This window comes from Fistularia commersonii, chromosome 10, assembly GCF_037954325.1.
Source record: "Fistularia commersonii isolate RoL2024-O1a breed Wild chromosome 10, RoL_Fcom_v1.0, whole genome shotgun sequence".
Taxonomy (NCBI): domain Eukaryota; kingdom Metazoa; phylum Chordata; class Actinopteri; order Syngnathiformes; family Fistulariidae; genus Fistularia; species Fistularia commersonii.
The window spans coordinates 12,503,373-12,518,808 of NC_141293.1; the positions used below are offsets into that span (position 1 = coordinate 12,503,373).

General features: G+C 44.9%; 1 protein-coding gene across 1 annotated transcript in view; it reads right to left on the minus strand.

The window, feature by feature from the left end:
* thsd7ab (thrombospondin, type I, domain containing 7Ab) overlaps window positions 1–15,436 on the minus strand; it is a 146,983-nt gene that overhangs the window by 71,132 nt on the left and 60,415 nt on the right. Inside the window, exons 9-11 of the mRNA XM_086154429.1 lie at window positions 12,527–12,642; window positions 11,388–11,523; window positions 8,116–8,219 (exon numbers count right to left, since the gene is read on the minus strand). Coding sequence (XP_086010555.1) covers window positions 8,116–8,219; window positions 11,388–11,523; window positions 12,527–12,642 — 356 coding nt within the window. The remainder of the gene's footprint in view (window positions 1–8,115; window positions 8,220–11,387; window positions 11,524–12,526; window positions 12,643–15,436) is intronic.

The window sequence follows — 15,436 nt, forward strand, 5'->3', positions numbered from 1 at the left end:
GGCTCGCAGAGGAACATCAACCCTTTGGCCAAAAGAAATCCAGAGAGAGGTAACGGCAGGTTCTGCACACGGCAAAGCAGTGCGGGGAAAAGATAGAGACGATTCAACCATCCGATGGGCCACAGTTGTTATTCCCGGCATGGCGGCTTCCACCTGCATGCTGTCTGTGTTGTCTTGCACTTCTTCATTGGTTTGACTGTGGCGCTACACCAGTCCCTGCCGTGGATCCCAACTGTCTGAGGGAATTCAAAACTAGAAGGTTTCCCCCAGAAGAAGCTACTTCCCGGAATCAAGTCGGACACTTCTTTGAACTTTTCAGTCTAAAAGCGGCTGTCAAGCAACTACCGATTTCAGTAGGGATTTTTGGTTATAGATTGATGCTACTACTTCTAGCATTTTTCAGCAAGAACATTGTACTTTCTGCTACGCAACAACTGGAGTCATTGGCTCCTGTCCATCCTTTAACTGTCTGGTGAAGAGTCAGAGTTTCTCCGTAAAGCTTTAAAATATCCTACTTAAACCCTCTCGGATGAACTGGGGAAAAAAATAAATCCTCATCACAGAACTGTTTTTCTCACAGATCTGTGGTTTTTCAAAGGGCAGCAATTATCGTCTTAAAGATTAAAAATTCCCCAAGGCATATAAAGTAGATGTAAAATGGCCACAACCTTGATATACACAGAATTAAAATGCAACACTGACATTTGATGCAACATTTATGTTAATCTATATTACTGCACAAGCCTCTGCTTTTACTTGCTTCCCAATAATGCTTAGATGGTTATTTATATACTAACATTTGTGGCATTGAATGCAGGACGTTGTTCACCACCTGGCATCAGTCATTCATTCATAATCTCTCCGGCGTATCCTGCGGGTTCAACCTGTACCCGCTACCAGTCGATCGCAGGGCCGTAAAAGAGACATACGATCGTTCACTCGCTCATTCACACGCCTGGATAACTCGGGGTCTCCACTGGACCTCCTGCATGTGTTTGACCAGTGGGTGAAACCTGGAGAACTCTGAGGAACCCAATGGAAAACATGGACTTCGCATAGAAAGGTCCCAAGTCGGGATCCAACCAGGTATTTTCTTGCACAGCACTCCAATGCTGGGCTCAGACCAAAAACTAAAAATTGAAAGTCGGGAGGAAATCATTGGAGTCTTACTGGAGTCGCAGCTCACTCCCGTCATCTCCATCGTTAAAAATAACGCGGCAACTCGAGTTGTTTTCGGTCAGTCTTTTCCTAGTCTTGGGTTTAAGACAGTATCAAACACGTTTCATAAAATTGCAAGTCTTTCGGTCTTCTGGGCGATGGAACACAATCAACAACCAATAGATGAGCTCCAACAAAACCAGGAAAAGGAAACCTGATAGGCAATCGCCAGGGTGGCGCTGGCATCAGAGACGGTATTTGTCGGCGGTACGGATGAACGGGAACGGCGATGGACGTCCCGATCAGCACGGAGCGTCCAGATAGAGGGGCGGACGGCGGAGCCGTGGGCGGAACAGCTCGGCTCGGACGATGTCAACTCTCCGATGGATCACCTCCGAGCGGAGAAGGGGAAAGGGATGGAGTGAAATAGCAGAGGCTCTGCAAATAACCAGGAAAACATTGCATGATGGGGAAAAAAATGTGGAAGGAATCTAGTTATAGTCTTGTACATCGTGACCCTGTGAGTTTCAGTGTTTGTAAAATCTCAGTCTGAGACCAGGCTGAGACTTAAAACTCTAAACACAAATCTTTTAATGACAGCAGGTGTGAGATGATAGTTTACCGCGAGTCTTATCCAAATCTTTTCCTAGTCTGCTAATGTGCAGGTGGCATATTGCGCTATACAGTTACAAATATGTATGTGTGTGTAAAAATTTTTCCTTTGCCTTGTCAAAATAATTGCTCATGTCATTTTATCACAAAAAAACAGAGCCGGATTTTGAATGAAGAGTTGATTTAAGCCAGAAAAAAAAAAAAAAATTGGTCTAAAAATGTCTGGCAATTGTTTTTAGAACTATAAAGAAAAATAGAACGGTACACTGTGCATTTTTTTTTAAATGATCTGATGTACATAAAAAAATTCAAACGTTCTAATAAAAATGTATTAATTAGTGAGGAAAAGTGGCTAATTCATTCATATATTCTTGGAAGAAAACACATGGACTCCGAGCAAACCTTCAACTGGAGGCACTTTGAAGTAAAACAGGATCCTCTGTGGGACCCGGAGCTTCCCGTTAGCCGAGGAAGAGAAACAGGCAGGAAAGAAAATAAAAAAAAAAAATGTAAAAAAGAAAGGTTCTCTACTGGTGTGGGAACAACATGTAATTAGAGGTGACATTTTCAACAACCATATGTAAACAAATAAATAAAAAAGCAAAGCACAGGCACACAGAGGGAAAAAAAAAAAAAAAAAGGGGGCATATGATTTTTAAACAGGAAGAGCCTCAAAACCTTTCAACTACTTGACACATATCCGGAGCCGTTATATACGGGAAGCCGGGTTTATCGACAGGGCGCAGCGCATTTCCCCAAATTTCAACGGGAGAAATTTGATTAAAAATGTATGACAAGAGCCTAAGGAGGGCTAGGGTGTGTGTGTGTGTGTGTGTGTTTGTGTGTGTTGGGGGGGGGGGGGGTAGACAAATAAATAAATATATCCTGCGGTAAAACAAGCCGAGCTGTCAGACGCGTCTCAGGAGGCCTGTGATGAGCGGCGAACGCGAGCCCCGACGCGAGTCACCCCGATAGAAGACGGGAAAAAAACCACAGGAAAATACGCGTCTCGTTGTTGTTTTTTAAGGGGAAGAGTCGGTCGGGGTGTGTCGCGCCAGCAGGTGGGGGGTGATGGACGCCCTCATTAGACAATATCCTGGTCTCGCCGCTGAGCCGCACACCAGTTTGCTCCCGGTCGTCTGATGAATCCCGTCGTCTCTCGTTGAGTTGCCGCTAATTAGCTTAAGTCGGCGGCGCTCCCTGCCGAACGCCCTTCGAGGTGCCGACGCGCAGAAGCCGGAAGTCAGGACGTTGTTTGGACTTTGCGGCGCTGACTGAAAATAAAGACTCCAATTTCCTATTTATTTCTTTTTTAATCTGAAGTCCCCCGTAGAACTGAATTTCAGAACACTAGTTTCCCCCTCCGGTGATTTGGCTTTTCGGACATACCCGTGGTGGAATTAGCATTGCTCTGTTAGGTAACGCCCAAATTTGGATGAAACCTCTCCCGTTCCAGGGCACTGCTCTTGTGTTGCAGCATTTCTACTCATTTTGGTGTGTAATTTTCTTTTAGGTCTATCTTCTTTTTTACATTTCTCCTCATCTTGTGTGCCACCATCCTCCTCATCCATCACTGCGTTAGCTATATTTTTCCGACTGCCAAAGGCTTATTAGCTACCTGAGCTAACGCTAATAGCGTCAACAGCCCACAGCTTCAGCGTTCTCAAAAAACCTTCTGCTCCAGCTCCGGCCCAACAAACTATTTTCTTTGAATATTTCAATAAGTATTTTCGATCGATTATGAATTTAGAAACGTATTTTTTCTTTTTATATTTTTTTTCTTTCATTTTTTTTCCAAAATAACGTCGGTACATTTATATTCTCATTGATGATTTTAAAATGGAAATAAAATGCCAAATAATTGACCTTTTAATATGCAATTTTCATTTTGTTCACCGTTCGTAAAAATTAAATGAGAAATATGGCCTGCCAGCAAAATAATTGCCCACCCCTGTTCTACCAGGAAACCATCAAAAGCATCCTGTCCAGCTGTATCGATGTGAGAGGCGGGAGCTGCACGGAAAACAGAAAAGCTCTGCAGCGCATCGTGAAAACAACAGGAAGGATCATCGGCATCCAAAACCCCTCCCTGAAAGACATACACTCCACCAGCCTCAGCCGTAAAGCGTCCTCCATGGCGAGCGACAGCAGCCGCCACGTGCACAGCCCGTTCAGCCTCCTGCCTTCAGGGAGTCCGGACTTGAGCCTCCGAGCCGCTCCAGCAGGCTCACCAAGAGCTTCAAACACCAGCTTGTCAGGATTTGCTTTTTTGCTATTTTGCACAACTGCTACTCAGCACAGAGCAAACCTTCATGCGGCTATTGCGACATATACCATTATAGTTCTGACCTTTGCACTAAACTGTACACAAAAAAAACTCATGCCGTCAAATATCTGTCTGAATAAGCATGCACTTTATTAGGATAAGAATAAGAACAACTTTATTTATCCCGAAGGAAATTGTTGTGCCAGAGTTTCAAGAAAAACATAACAATAATATATATATATTTATATATATAGTTATATTTATCATACTTTATATTTATACTTTATACCTCACTGTTGAATGTTTACTGTTTAATCTAACAGTGCTCTTTACTTTGCACTATATTATGATTATTTTGTTAATTTCATGTCACCGTTGGATTGTGAGAAACGTCTTCTCAATTCCTCAGAATGTGGAGAAATTAGCAAAAAAGCTGACTTTGACTCTGACATCGCTAGTTTTCTGAGATACGAGCCGTCGCTCTGAGGATATTTTGCTTTGCGATACAAGCCGAGATCTGAGTTAGTTTCTAGGATGAGCGTTTGACACCGGTGCGGCCGCCGCCGTCCATGAACTGACATTTAAAATAATTCAGATGGACTGCCTGTCACTAGGTGCCCCAGAGAAAATCATGGAAAAGCACGAACGAGGTGTGCGTGTTGTGGATTCGTCCAGGAAGAGATGGAGAAGTTATAGTCGGTGAGATACGGTGACGGAGAGCGTCATCAGTGAGAAGGCAGGAGAAGATTTATGAAGATTTGGTGCAACAGACGGCTGGAACGTCCTCACACCCAACCGCGTTGTCAACAGACTGACGAAATGTGAAAGTTCCCTTGGAGTCATATACTGACGCATTAGAACAGCTTTTTTGTCGTTTTGCAACAAACCTGGAGCGTGATTTTAAGACATAGGCGTCTACGTTGAGGAATGTAGTACGGAAAATGCAAACCCTGCTTTTATTTAGTTTCGGTTTAGAAATAGATACTGATGTTGATGTGGACATGGCGCTCCAGGTTTGTTACAAAATGACAAAAACAGGGTGTTTTAATGCATCGCTTGGGGAACTTTTACATTTCGTAAGGCGGCATCGGAAGAGTCATTCAAAGCTGGTCGGGGATGGTTCGATCATTTTAAAAAGAGGAGCGGCATTCACTACGTTGCTAAATTGAGATTAGCCATAAAGTGTAGCAAAGTGCGCAAGTTACATTTAGCAACACATTGTAGCATTAAGTGTGCAGCCAGGAAGTGAAGTTAAGCGATAAAGCACCAAACGAAAAAAATCACCAACATCCTCTTCCATCTCCATCCCATCTTCAAGGTAAATTCACCTCATATAACCAGTTTATTTCTTCACATCCTCTTTTGTTATGTATTCATAACAAAATTTTTTAATTCATATCAATGGGGAAATTTTATTTGATATATAAGGAATTGAGTTACGAGCTTGGTCATGGAATCAAGGTATTACTGTATTTTGGTATTCTGTGCCGGTTTTCTGTTTTTCCGTATTTGTAAGGTGGTGATGAGACCAGCCATGAGGAAACTCACACTGAGGAAAAGACAGGAGGAAGTAGAAGAAGGCTGACACTGCAAGTCGGGCCGAAATCATGGAAAACCATCTTATTGTCTTCAAAGTGAGGACTGTTACACATACACGTCTTCACCATTATGCACCGCTATTTGCATCTTAATAAATATCACAATGTTTTTTTTTTTTTACATTAAAACAAATGCTTAATTGCTGTTGTATGGAAAATTAGCATTGGATTTGGGGGATTTTTGCATTCTAATAAATATCACAATGTTTGTTTGTTTTTTTTACATTAAAACACATGATTATTTGCCGTTGTATGGAAAATTAGCATTGTAATTTGGGGATTTTTGCATCTTAATAAATATCACAATATTTTTTTACATTAAAACAAATGATTATTTGCTGTTGTATGGAAAATCAGCATTGAATTTTGGGTATTTTTGCATCTTAAAAAATATAGCAATTTTTTTTTATTACATTAAAACACATTATTATTTGCTGTTGTATGGAAAATTAGCATTGTATTTTTGGGATTTTTGCATCTTAATAAATAATACAATGTTTTTTTTACATTAAAACTCATGATTATTTGCTGTTGTATGGAAAATTAGCATTGGATTTTTGGGACGACTAGAAGCGTGATTTAAATAATTTCATCAGCGCAAACACCGGGAAGGGTTTGCACTTGTGAAAGAAGGAAATAGAAATAAATAATAATTTAAAAAAAAAAACTCCACATCCCTACTGTACGTTTGATCCTCAAAAGTTCATGCTGTCAAAAATAAAACCACAGCTGAGGAATTACCCTAAAATATAAGTGGTTGCGAAGTTGAGATATTGCTGCGGGGGGCAAGCAGCTAACAAGCTGCGATGCTTCGTGGCGTCAGTAGCGAATACAGATTAAAACATTTCTAAAATACGCCGGCACGTCTCGGCGTGCTGGAAGAGTGCTCGCCACTGATGAGGGGGGAAATTATTTGATCTCAAATCGGGGGCCAAAAATAAAAACTGCCAAACACAGAACGGGGGCTTCTGTGTTTCCCCTCCACCGGGGGCCCAGAAAGACTTCCCAGATGTTGTGAGCCGGACCCGGCTCATTACTGAGGAAAGACGCTGTGAGCGGCGGTTGAAGGAGCGGATGCACATCTGGACACGCGGGACAAACAAAAAAAACAACCTGTGAGCTTGTGTAAAAACAGAAACGTCAGTACAGAGCAGAATCAAAACAGACGCAGAAATAATCTGCTGGAGCATCGGATGCTTTCTACGCAGCTTTAAATGAAATTTTGACAAGTGCCGTTTAAAAAGCTTTCTATCGGGTGGCGTTTGCAAAAACGTTATGTCATGTTATGCTGCTGCTGCCAAATAATTTCCTAATCTTGTGCTCAATAAAGTACAGTACATCTCATTTGTTGTTTCTGGCTGAGATTGTAATCCCGACAACTCAGCAGAGCCACTCAGTCAAAAAGACGCTTTTCTCATGGAAAAAAAAGCATGCATCTAATGTTTATTTTCCTAGATCTGTTCATGGTCAATATTTCATTTTATTTTAGTTGAGCTTATCACTGTCTGTTCTGCTGCTGCCATATAATTTCCCCACCTTGGGATCAATGAAGTACATCTCATCTCATAAACGCCTTGTGATATGACATTACTTCCACAGCACACGGTTTGGGAGTCAATGCAAGCAGTTAGCAGCTAAACCCGCAGCGCTACATCCACGCATCGATGGCTGAGGCTGTATTTATTATACAATTTAAATATAGTGATCTAAATGCATTCATTCATTCTTTTCCTTCAGCGCTTATCTTGCAGTCTGTCCCAGCTGTCATTGGCCAAGAGGCCAGCCAATCACAGGGACACGTACTGTTTTGGATGCACAGCAAAGCCATACAGAGACGTACAACCATTCAGTCTCTGTATCTAAAGCTAGCCGAAACCAGCAGTTTGTTTGTCTGCATCATACATTTTGAATTGAGAAATGATGTTCGTCCACAATAGACGGTTCTCTGGGTTCCTTTAAAAACAAGCCACAGGTGCAGAGCGTGTTATATATGGAGACCAACCGCCATTCACTCCCATTTATATGTTATACAGAGACAGACAACCTTTTACCAGGCTCAACCTTGATCAGTCACCAGCCAATCACAAAGTCTTATATAAAGACATACAACCATTCACTTTCATTCACATGTCTGGACAATTTCAGGTCTCCAATGAACATCCTGCGTGTTTTTGGACTGTCGGAGGAACTCTGAGGAAACCCATGGAGACCCGTGAAGAACCTAGAGACTCCACACGGGAAGGACCCCTGTCGGAATATAACCAGGGGCCTTCATGCTTTGGTGCAGATGTTCTCACTCTGCGCCGCCCAGAGAAAAAAAAAACCCGATTTGGTTATTCGACTCAAGAGCGCTCCTACAACCACCTACAACCACATGGGTTGTCGTGACCTTCTTCCAGTCTGGAAACCTGTCGGCTCATGGCCGACCTGGAGCGGCTCCATCGCGACCGGGAGGGAAAAACGGCGTTTTGTTTTGCGTACCTCTGGTCTGAAGTCCCTGGCCGCAGGTCTCCTGAGCACCGGGGCGGTCGTGTCGGAGGAGCCAAGGGACCAGCTGGCACTTTCTCCACTTGTGGGTTTTCCACCTGGAGCGAAAGCGGAGAGAAAAAGTGTAATCGTCCACACTCGCCGTCAACAGTGAAACAGGTCAGGAACCTTCGCAACTTGACAAGGGCTACAGATTGCAGGAGCGCTAAATAACAATCCGGATGGGATTATCCATGAATGACACCAGCCACTCTTGAGATTTGAGCAACATGAAATTCACTATAAGTAAAACAAAAAAACAAAATAAATTTAGTGCCGGAGTGTAAACGACTGGAAATGACTGAAAGATTAATCAAGATGTTCAACGATTAGAAATACGCGATAAAAAGAAAAATCGGCCTCTCAAGAGAAGAAAAGCCATCAAAGAAAAAAAAACAAACCAGAAATGTAGCTGTAAAAAAGGGGAAAATAGGCATTTTTAACTTGACAAGAGAGCATTTGGCTAATGATTTCAAAAACAAATCAAAAGACCGGTATCGCTTATTCCAAGCCGCCCTCAAATAAACTCTTAAAGTGAGAAAAAAAAAAACAAATACCATTTTTTTTTAATCAAGCCTTGTATGTTAAAACAACTTCATTAATTAGCTGTTTGGCCCGATATCCCCCTGTGGAATCCACTTCTCGTGGGGCCTGCTGGCAGCAGAGGAGACGAGAAACTGCACGGCTATAAATCAACACGGGCGGGGGGGCTATTTTTGGCAGCGGCCATTAAAACGTCTGCCGATAGTTTTGTTTTCGGTCAACGGATCCGCAAGAAAAGACCCCGGCTTAGCGCGTCTCGCTGCTAATAAATCCCGCTCGCCCGGTCGGGTCCGCTTGCCATGGAAGTGACCAGCAGTCCGTGCGCTTTACATTGTTTTACCAACTCCTCTATGAGGATGAAGCTCCATCCAGCCCTCTAAACGTCTCCAGTGGTGATAAACCCCCCTTCGCTTCGCCGGACCAGGTAAGGGGGGGATTCAGCACGTCTGAGAAATATCCCAAAACCCGGTTTGCACAATTTTTTTTTTTTTTTTCTGTTCTAAAGCACACGTTGGTTCCTCCTGAGGCGAAGGCAGTTTGTCAACAGGAATCTAAGACACTGTATAAACAGCACGTGAATTATTCAGTACTTGGCTGGAACCTTCTGGAGACAAACTGAGGTGTTTTCACAGCGGCCATTGACAGAGTGGGTAATAACGTATATTCAGCTCTCATCTAAATTCCAATATATAACTTTGAACGGCAGCGGGACGCAGCGCTTGGATTCCAACATGGGGTGTTTCTGTGTGGAGCTTGCATGTTCTCCCCTTGGGTTTCCTTCAGGTTCTCTGGGTTCCTCCCACAATCCAAAAACATGCAAGGGTTCTTTGGAGACCCTGAATTTCAAAAATGTGTGAATGAAAGAGTGAATCGTTGAATATCTTGACTCGCGCATCTTAAAATGTCATTTCTCGCCGGATGGATCAATCAAATTTTATACCACGGGCTCTACGCTATACCACGGGTTCATACACATACCCTATTATTATAGCGTGTGTTTTTATATAATCATAATTCAATTTATTTTAATGGTAAAATAAGCATTGTCTTGGGTGGGGACCAACCAGAGCATGGTGTTCTGTATCCTGGGCTCTGATTGGCTCAGCGACCATAGCGTCGTGTTCTGCATCTCCTCTGCATAGCATGAATTCTGAATTTAGAGACTTGTCCGTCTCACATCGACGTGCGCTCGCTACTCGCCGTGTCACTCCGTGGTGTTGTGTTTGAGGGAATTATTCGCAAAAGGTTTTGATTTATTTCAACCCTTACGTAACATTCTGCACCTTTTAGGTGTCCAGCACAAAGCGGAGGAAGACGCTAACCAGATTAAGAGTGTGGGGAGCGTTGAGATGTGGCGGGCGCTAAAGGGCCTCTCGCCCAACGGGACTGGGAACTGGGGCGTGGTTTAAGTCCCGGGGAATTTGGTCTACAAAAGTTCGCTGTTAGCTTTGTGTTTGGGTGACGGGGCCGCTGTGGACTTGTTGGACACCGTGCTGTCGATGCACGGAGAAGACAAAGATGGTTTCCTTTTCCCGCGAGTCTTCCTGCGCCAGCTAACTCCCGGTGTCCCGGTGACTGCCAGGGTCTGGCGGAGGAGGCCGACTGCGTCCCGTTGGCTACAAGGCTGCCTGCGGTGTGGCTTCGGAGCCCTCACAGATGGTACCAGGAGACATGGATCCTGCAGTGGTGGCCGGGGCGACCGTCGGAACCGGCCTCTGCTTTTTCCACCGGAGGTTCGGCTACAAGGAACGGCACTGCGTCTCACTGAGCCCCTTCAAGGTGTCGAGGAGATCCAAGGCCGGCGGTCGAGTGGCAGCTCGAGGACCAACATCCGGTGCCTCCTGCTGCTTCAACCCAGGGACGATATGGCGGGCTGCTCAAGCCTCCCATGAGGGACTTGTATGTTTTTCGGAGTCCCTTCCGGGTGTTGGGGGGGCTGTGTGGAAGACACTAAGGGACGTGGGCCGGCATTTTGGGCTACTGAAGTTCGTTGTTAGTTTTGTGTTGGAAGAATAAAGTTGGAGCTCGCCTTCATCTCTGCGATCCTTCCTTCTCACATCACAGTTAAGCTTAAAATATATATAAATAGTGAAATATAAATATCACCGCTTCTGGAATGTAACCCCTGTGATAAACTGTATATATAAATTCAGCTTTATATTGCGTTATGGAAATGATTTTAAAAGGCTACAGGGGAGTGGGAGAAGAGATTTCCATATTCAATTGGTATTTAAAAATGAGTTGACAGGTTTTATACGATCACTGTCTTGTCTTTGGAATACTTTTCAACCTATTTTTACCAGGACTTCCAACTCCTGCCTGTTGATAAAGGTCCTAAATGATGTACGCATCATAAAGTTATTTGCCAAAAAAAAAAAAAAAAAAAAATACAGCAAAAGGCAGGGAGAGGAGATAAAACAGAATTTACAAACATGTAAATCAGGAACTGGATCTAAATATTGAGTATGTTTTCTGGAGACGGACAAGTGAGTTTTCATGCCTAAAGTATTGTAATACTTAGAAATATTATTTGGTGAATAATGTGCTATTCTCCTTTTTCCCGCCACTCGGCCATCAACTCGTTGTGACTTGACCGGAAAAAAAAAAAAGAAGCACTTCAGATATTTAAGTGAAAGGATCCTAATCTGTCCGCGCATTATCGAGAGATTCCTGCCGGCCATTACCTGAAACCCGGACATGTTTTGGGGACGTCGCAGTCCCTCTCCTCCTCCAGGACCTTCGGACACTCCTGCCCTCCGTTGGACGGCATCTGGATGATAAGGCGCTTCCTGGATTGCTTTCTCTTCTCAGCATTACCAGCTGAATGGACACAGACAACGGGTGAATTAGAATAAGGGACGGACTGCATGGGAAACTGATGAGAGAAATGCCAAAAAGATAAGCAAGGCTGCTCAGTTAATAGCTCTTGAAGAATGGACTTGGAGATGGGGATTGCCAAATCTAATTGGACGGAGGAAAAACAGGCGCGGGAGATGATTGAGCCCACCAGAAAATCCCAATACAGCTCCGAGCCGAGGCAGAGAATTCATGATCTTTATATGTGAGGAGATAAACCTCCAGCACCGTCTGACCTGAACCCTGAAAGCAGACCCTCATCCCTTCAGGGATCACCGCAGCCAATCGTCTTCCTCCATCTCAACGTTTCCTCGCGTCATCTTCTCTCACGTCGACTAACCTCCTGTCCTCTTTCACGCCGCTGTCCCTCCCTCCAAGCCGTCTCCAGACCGACCCGACCCCTGTGAACCTCACGAACCTTCTGGTTTCGGACCGACCCCGATCTTTTATATCCTGGAAACTCCCATCATTGCATTACGATCTGCATTAAATTGAATGACGGGAGACGCCAAGGTGACCCCGACTGCACCGTGTTGTCCAACGCGTGAAAAACAAAAAAACGCGCGGACGCTCGTGGCCGTTTCGACCCGCCGGCCGCTAAAAGAGGTCGAGCCGGCGGGCCCGCGTCGTACGGCGATCCGTCAGATTAATTAAGTGTAACAAGACAGAAATGGGTTTGATGCAGCGCAGCATCCCACCACGTCCACCCTCTCTCTCTGCACAAACAAATTACTCTTACAAGCCAAAACCACTTTAGATTTATTACGTCTCATTATCGTTCGGGGAATGGAAATATCACCAGATGGCAGTTTCAGGGGAGGTCTGCCAGAGGTATAGTCACACAGTGACACGTCCGGTGGACACAAGATGGGAAATGAAAAGAATAAAAATAAAAAAAATAAAAAAAATCAATACTTCCCAGCGGTCTGACCTCAGCTGACATTCATTTCATTTTTTCCCGTCGTACCTGCGTCGCAGGTGACGGGGCAGGGTGTCCAGTCGCTGAAAGGGGTCATGATGCAATCCTTCTTGCAGGGCAGCTGACAGGGGCGCACCGTGCTGGGTCGAGGGCCGTCTGGACACCTGGGGGACGAAAACACAGGGAGACGGACGTGAGTCGGACAAAAATCCAGATCGGCCGGAGGAAGGGGTTTTTATTTATCTTTTTATCCATCTGTTTCGGGACAGCCATTCTTCTTCTTTCCCTTAGGCTGCTTGCTGCAGGGGGCGCCACAGCCAATCATCTGCCTCCAGATGATTCGCTCATCCTCTCCTCTGACTTCCTGGCATGCATCACTCCCTCTGTAAATCCCTCTGGTCTTCTTGTGGACCTCAAACCTCTGTATCCTTCAACCCAGATCTTCCCTATCCCTGTCCATGCCCAAAACAGAAAATTTTTAGGAGCCGTGCTGCGACTCTGACGGACTCCTTCCTGAGCCTGTCCGTCGTCTTCACTCCCAAAGAGAACCTCTTCATTTTCATTATGGCTCTCAAGCATACAACATCTGCCCCCTGACCATTGCTTGAATGCATTTCTTCACCTCTTCTCCGACCCTCGCTCGCTGGAGGCAGCCATTATCACCACCCTCAAGCCGCCGTAATGTTTCACATGTATTTGTCCTTCTTCGCCTTGGCCACCGAGGCCCCGAAGGTGGGGAAATATTTTTCCCTTGAGGCTGAATGAGAAACAGAAAATATCATGGAGATCCAGACCAATTGGCCGAGCTCCATTCTTCATAAAAACAATTAATTTCTGTGTAAAAAGCAGGAAATTGCATTCTTTTGACAAACTGCAACTAGCAAATGTTCTGATTAAGCAATGATAGGTTACCTCGCAAATGTCATTTATTCAGACAAATTTACCAGAACAAACCTAAACAGAATGTGGATGCGTTACCATTTGTGAGTTGAGTTTCATTGTTGGAAAGAGGAGGTTTTCCACTTTAAAAACATCAATATTGTCTTTGTACTCCAAATATTAAGCAAGAAATGTCTCATTATGTGATGAGTGTTACAGAACTGGGACTCTGAGAACAAGTCCTGCATACAAGTCATGTCCCGGCTCATTGCAAATTGGTATCACGCCTTTGCAGGCATACATTTGTTGCCCGACAACCTCATTTACTGTTTCTTTGATGAAAGGAATCTAGTCTCCTTTTAACAAAGTCAGGTTGAGCGACATTATCGCTCTCGTCCAAAGCCGAGGAGGAAAAAGTCCAAATTTGCCATCTCACTTTGCCGCCGAAGCCCCAGATTTCCCACAATGGCCTAGATTCTCGTCAAAGTTCACGTAGACGGTGGAAACATTCGCCGACGCTTCCTTTTTAGCACACTTTGACTTCATGTTTTTAGTGATTTTTGGAGGATATTATGAAGCTGGTCTTGGTTGCTGCATCCCGGGATGTGTAAAGTTTAAAGTAGCCTATTGCAGGTTCGCTAGCAAAGTTTCCCACGTCCTAGCCAGGTCAGCATTTTTGTGTTTCTCCGCCTGTTTTGTCTCGTAAAGCCAAATCAAATTGTAATCCGTAAACACGTCGCTAACAAAGTACACAAGTACACATTCGGCATCAACATATCTTTTTTTTTTAGCTTGAATGGACATTTTAATGGTTTGCGTTTGTTCATTAGTTACATAAGTAAATGTTTAAAAAAATCTGATTGAAAGCAATGCAGTTTCAACCAAGACATGAGATAAAAATGCCAAATACATTTAGTTTCTGAATATCGGTTGAATGCCAAGTCCTGCCCTGAAGGCTGGAGACTCGTCGACGCCTCGCAGTGATGGCAGAGCGGCGGCGGCGGCACAGCGAGCGTCCGACCTCCGGTGAAGAAACCGGCCTCCAGACCGCCAGCTGGGTCGGAGACTCCGCTGTTTTAACAGGATTCGGCCCCCGGCGAGCTGTAATCCCGTTGTTGACACAGAATACAGGGTCAAGTTGAGGTTTTTCAAACAAGGGGTCAAAGTTAATCTCCTGTCACTTAAGCACCTCTCGCGCCCTGCCTCCAGGCCCCCCTGCGTCGACCGAGCCCGGCAAGCAGCCCCGCGTAAATAGGCCAAGACGGATGCACCGAAAGACGTCTCGTAATCTGATCCCGAGCTTCTCAACTCTTCTCGGCGGGACGTCGCCGTCCTCCCGAAGCTCCCGCCATCACGCGGGTCGGGTCGAATGTCGTACCCGCGGATGTTCCGCACTCTTTTAGCCTCGCCGTTATCAGGGAGTCGGAGTGGGAGGTTTACAGGAGAGCCCCGCAGTAAAATGTAATAATGTTACACCGACACAAGGAGAGATTTACTTTTAATACCAATAGACGGAGCTAAATCCCCCCTCGAGTGGAACAAATCCTCCGGTGTCTGCCGACAAGCGAGCGGACGTCGGAGAAGTAAACCAGATGCAGCTCCCGGAGGTTTCATTTGCATTTTCAGCTGGCGATTAAGCTGAAGAACAGGTGTTTGTGCGTCTCGAAGGATGCGGCGGGGGCGGTCGACACCCGACCCGTGAACCCCTGACGGCCGCGAGGGTTTTAATAATTCATACCAACCTATTTTTACCCTTAATTGCTTGAGTCTGCAGCGATCAAGGGGCGAGTGACGTGAGGAGACCTCGCGCCGGATGCGGCATTAGGACCAGAATAAACAGCGAACGGAGGGAGATACAGTATATATATTTATAAAATCAAAGTGCCCGGAGGAACGATTTTAGCGCAGATGTCTGTGTTCATTAACTGGGAAACTTGAAAAAAATAAAGCAAAAAAGGTTTATCAGCTTATTAGGGGGAAGCTTCAGCCCAAAGTCAGAGGCAAATGCTGGAAACAGGAGGTGCGACGACGAGGTGTCAGCCGGAGGCGAAATGAAGCGAATGAGGTTTCGATTGTGGA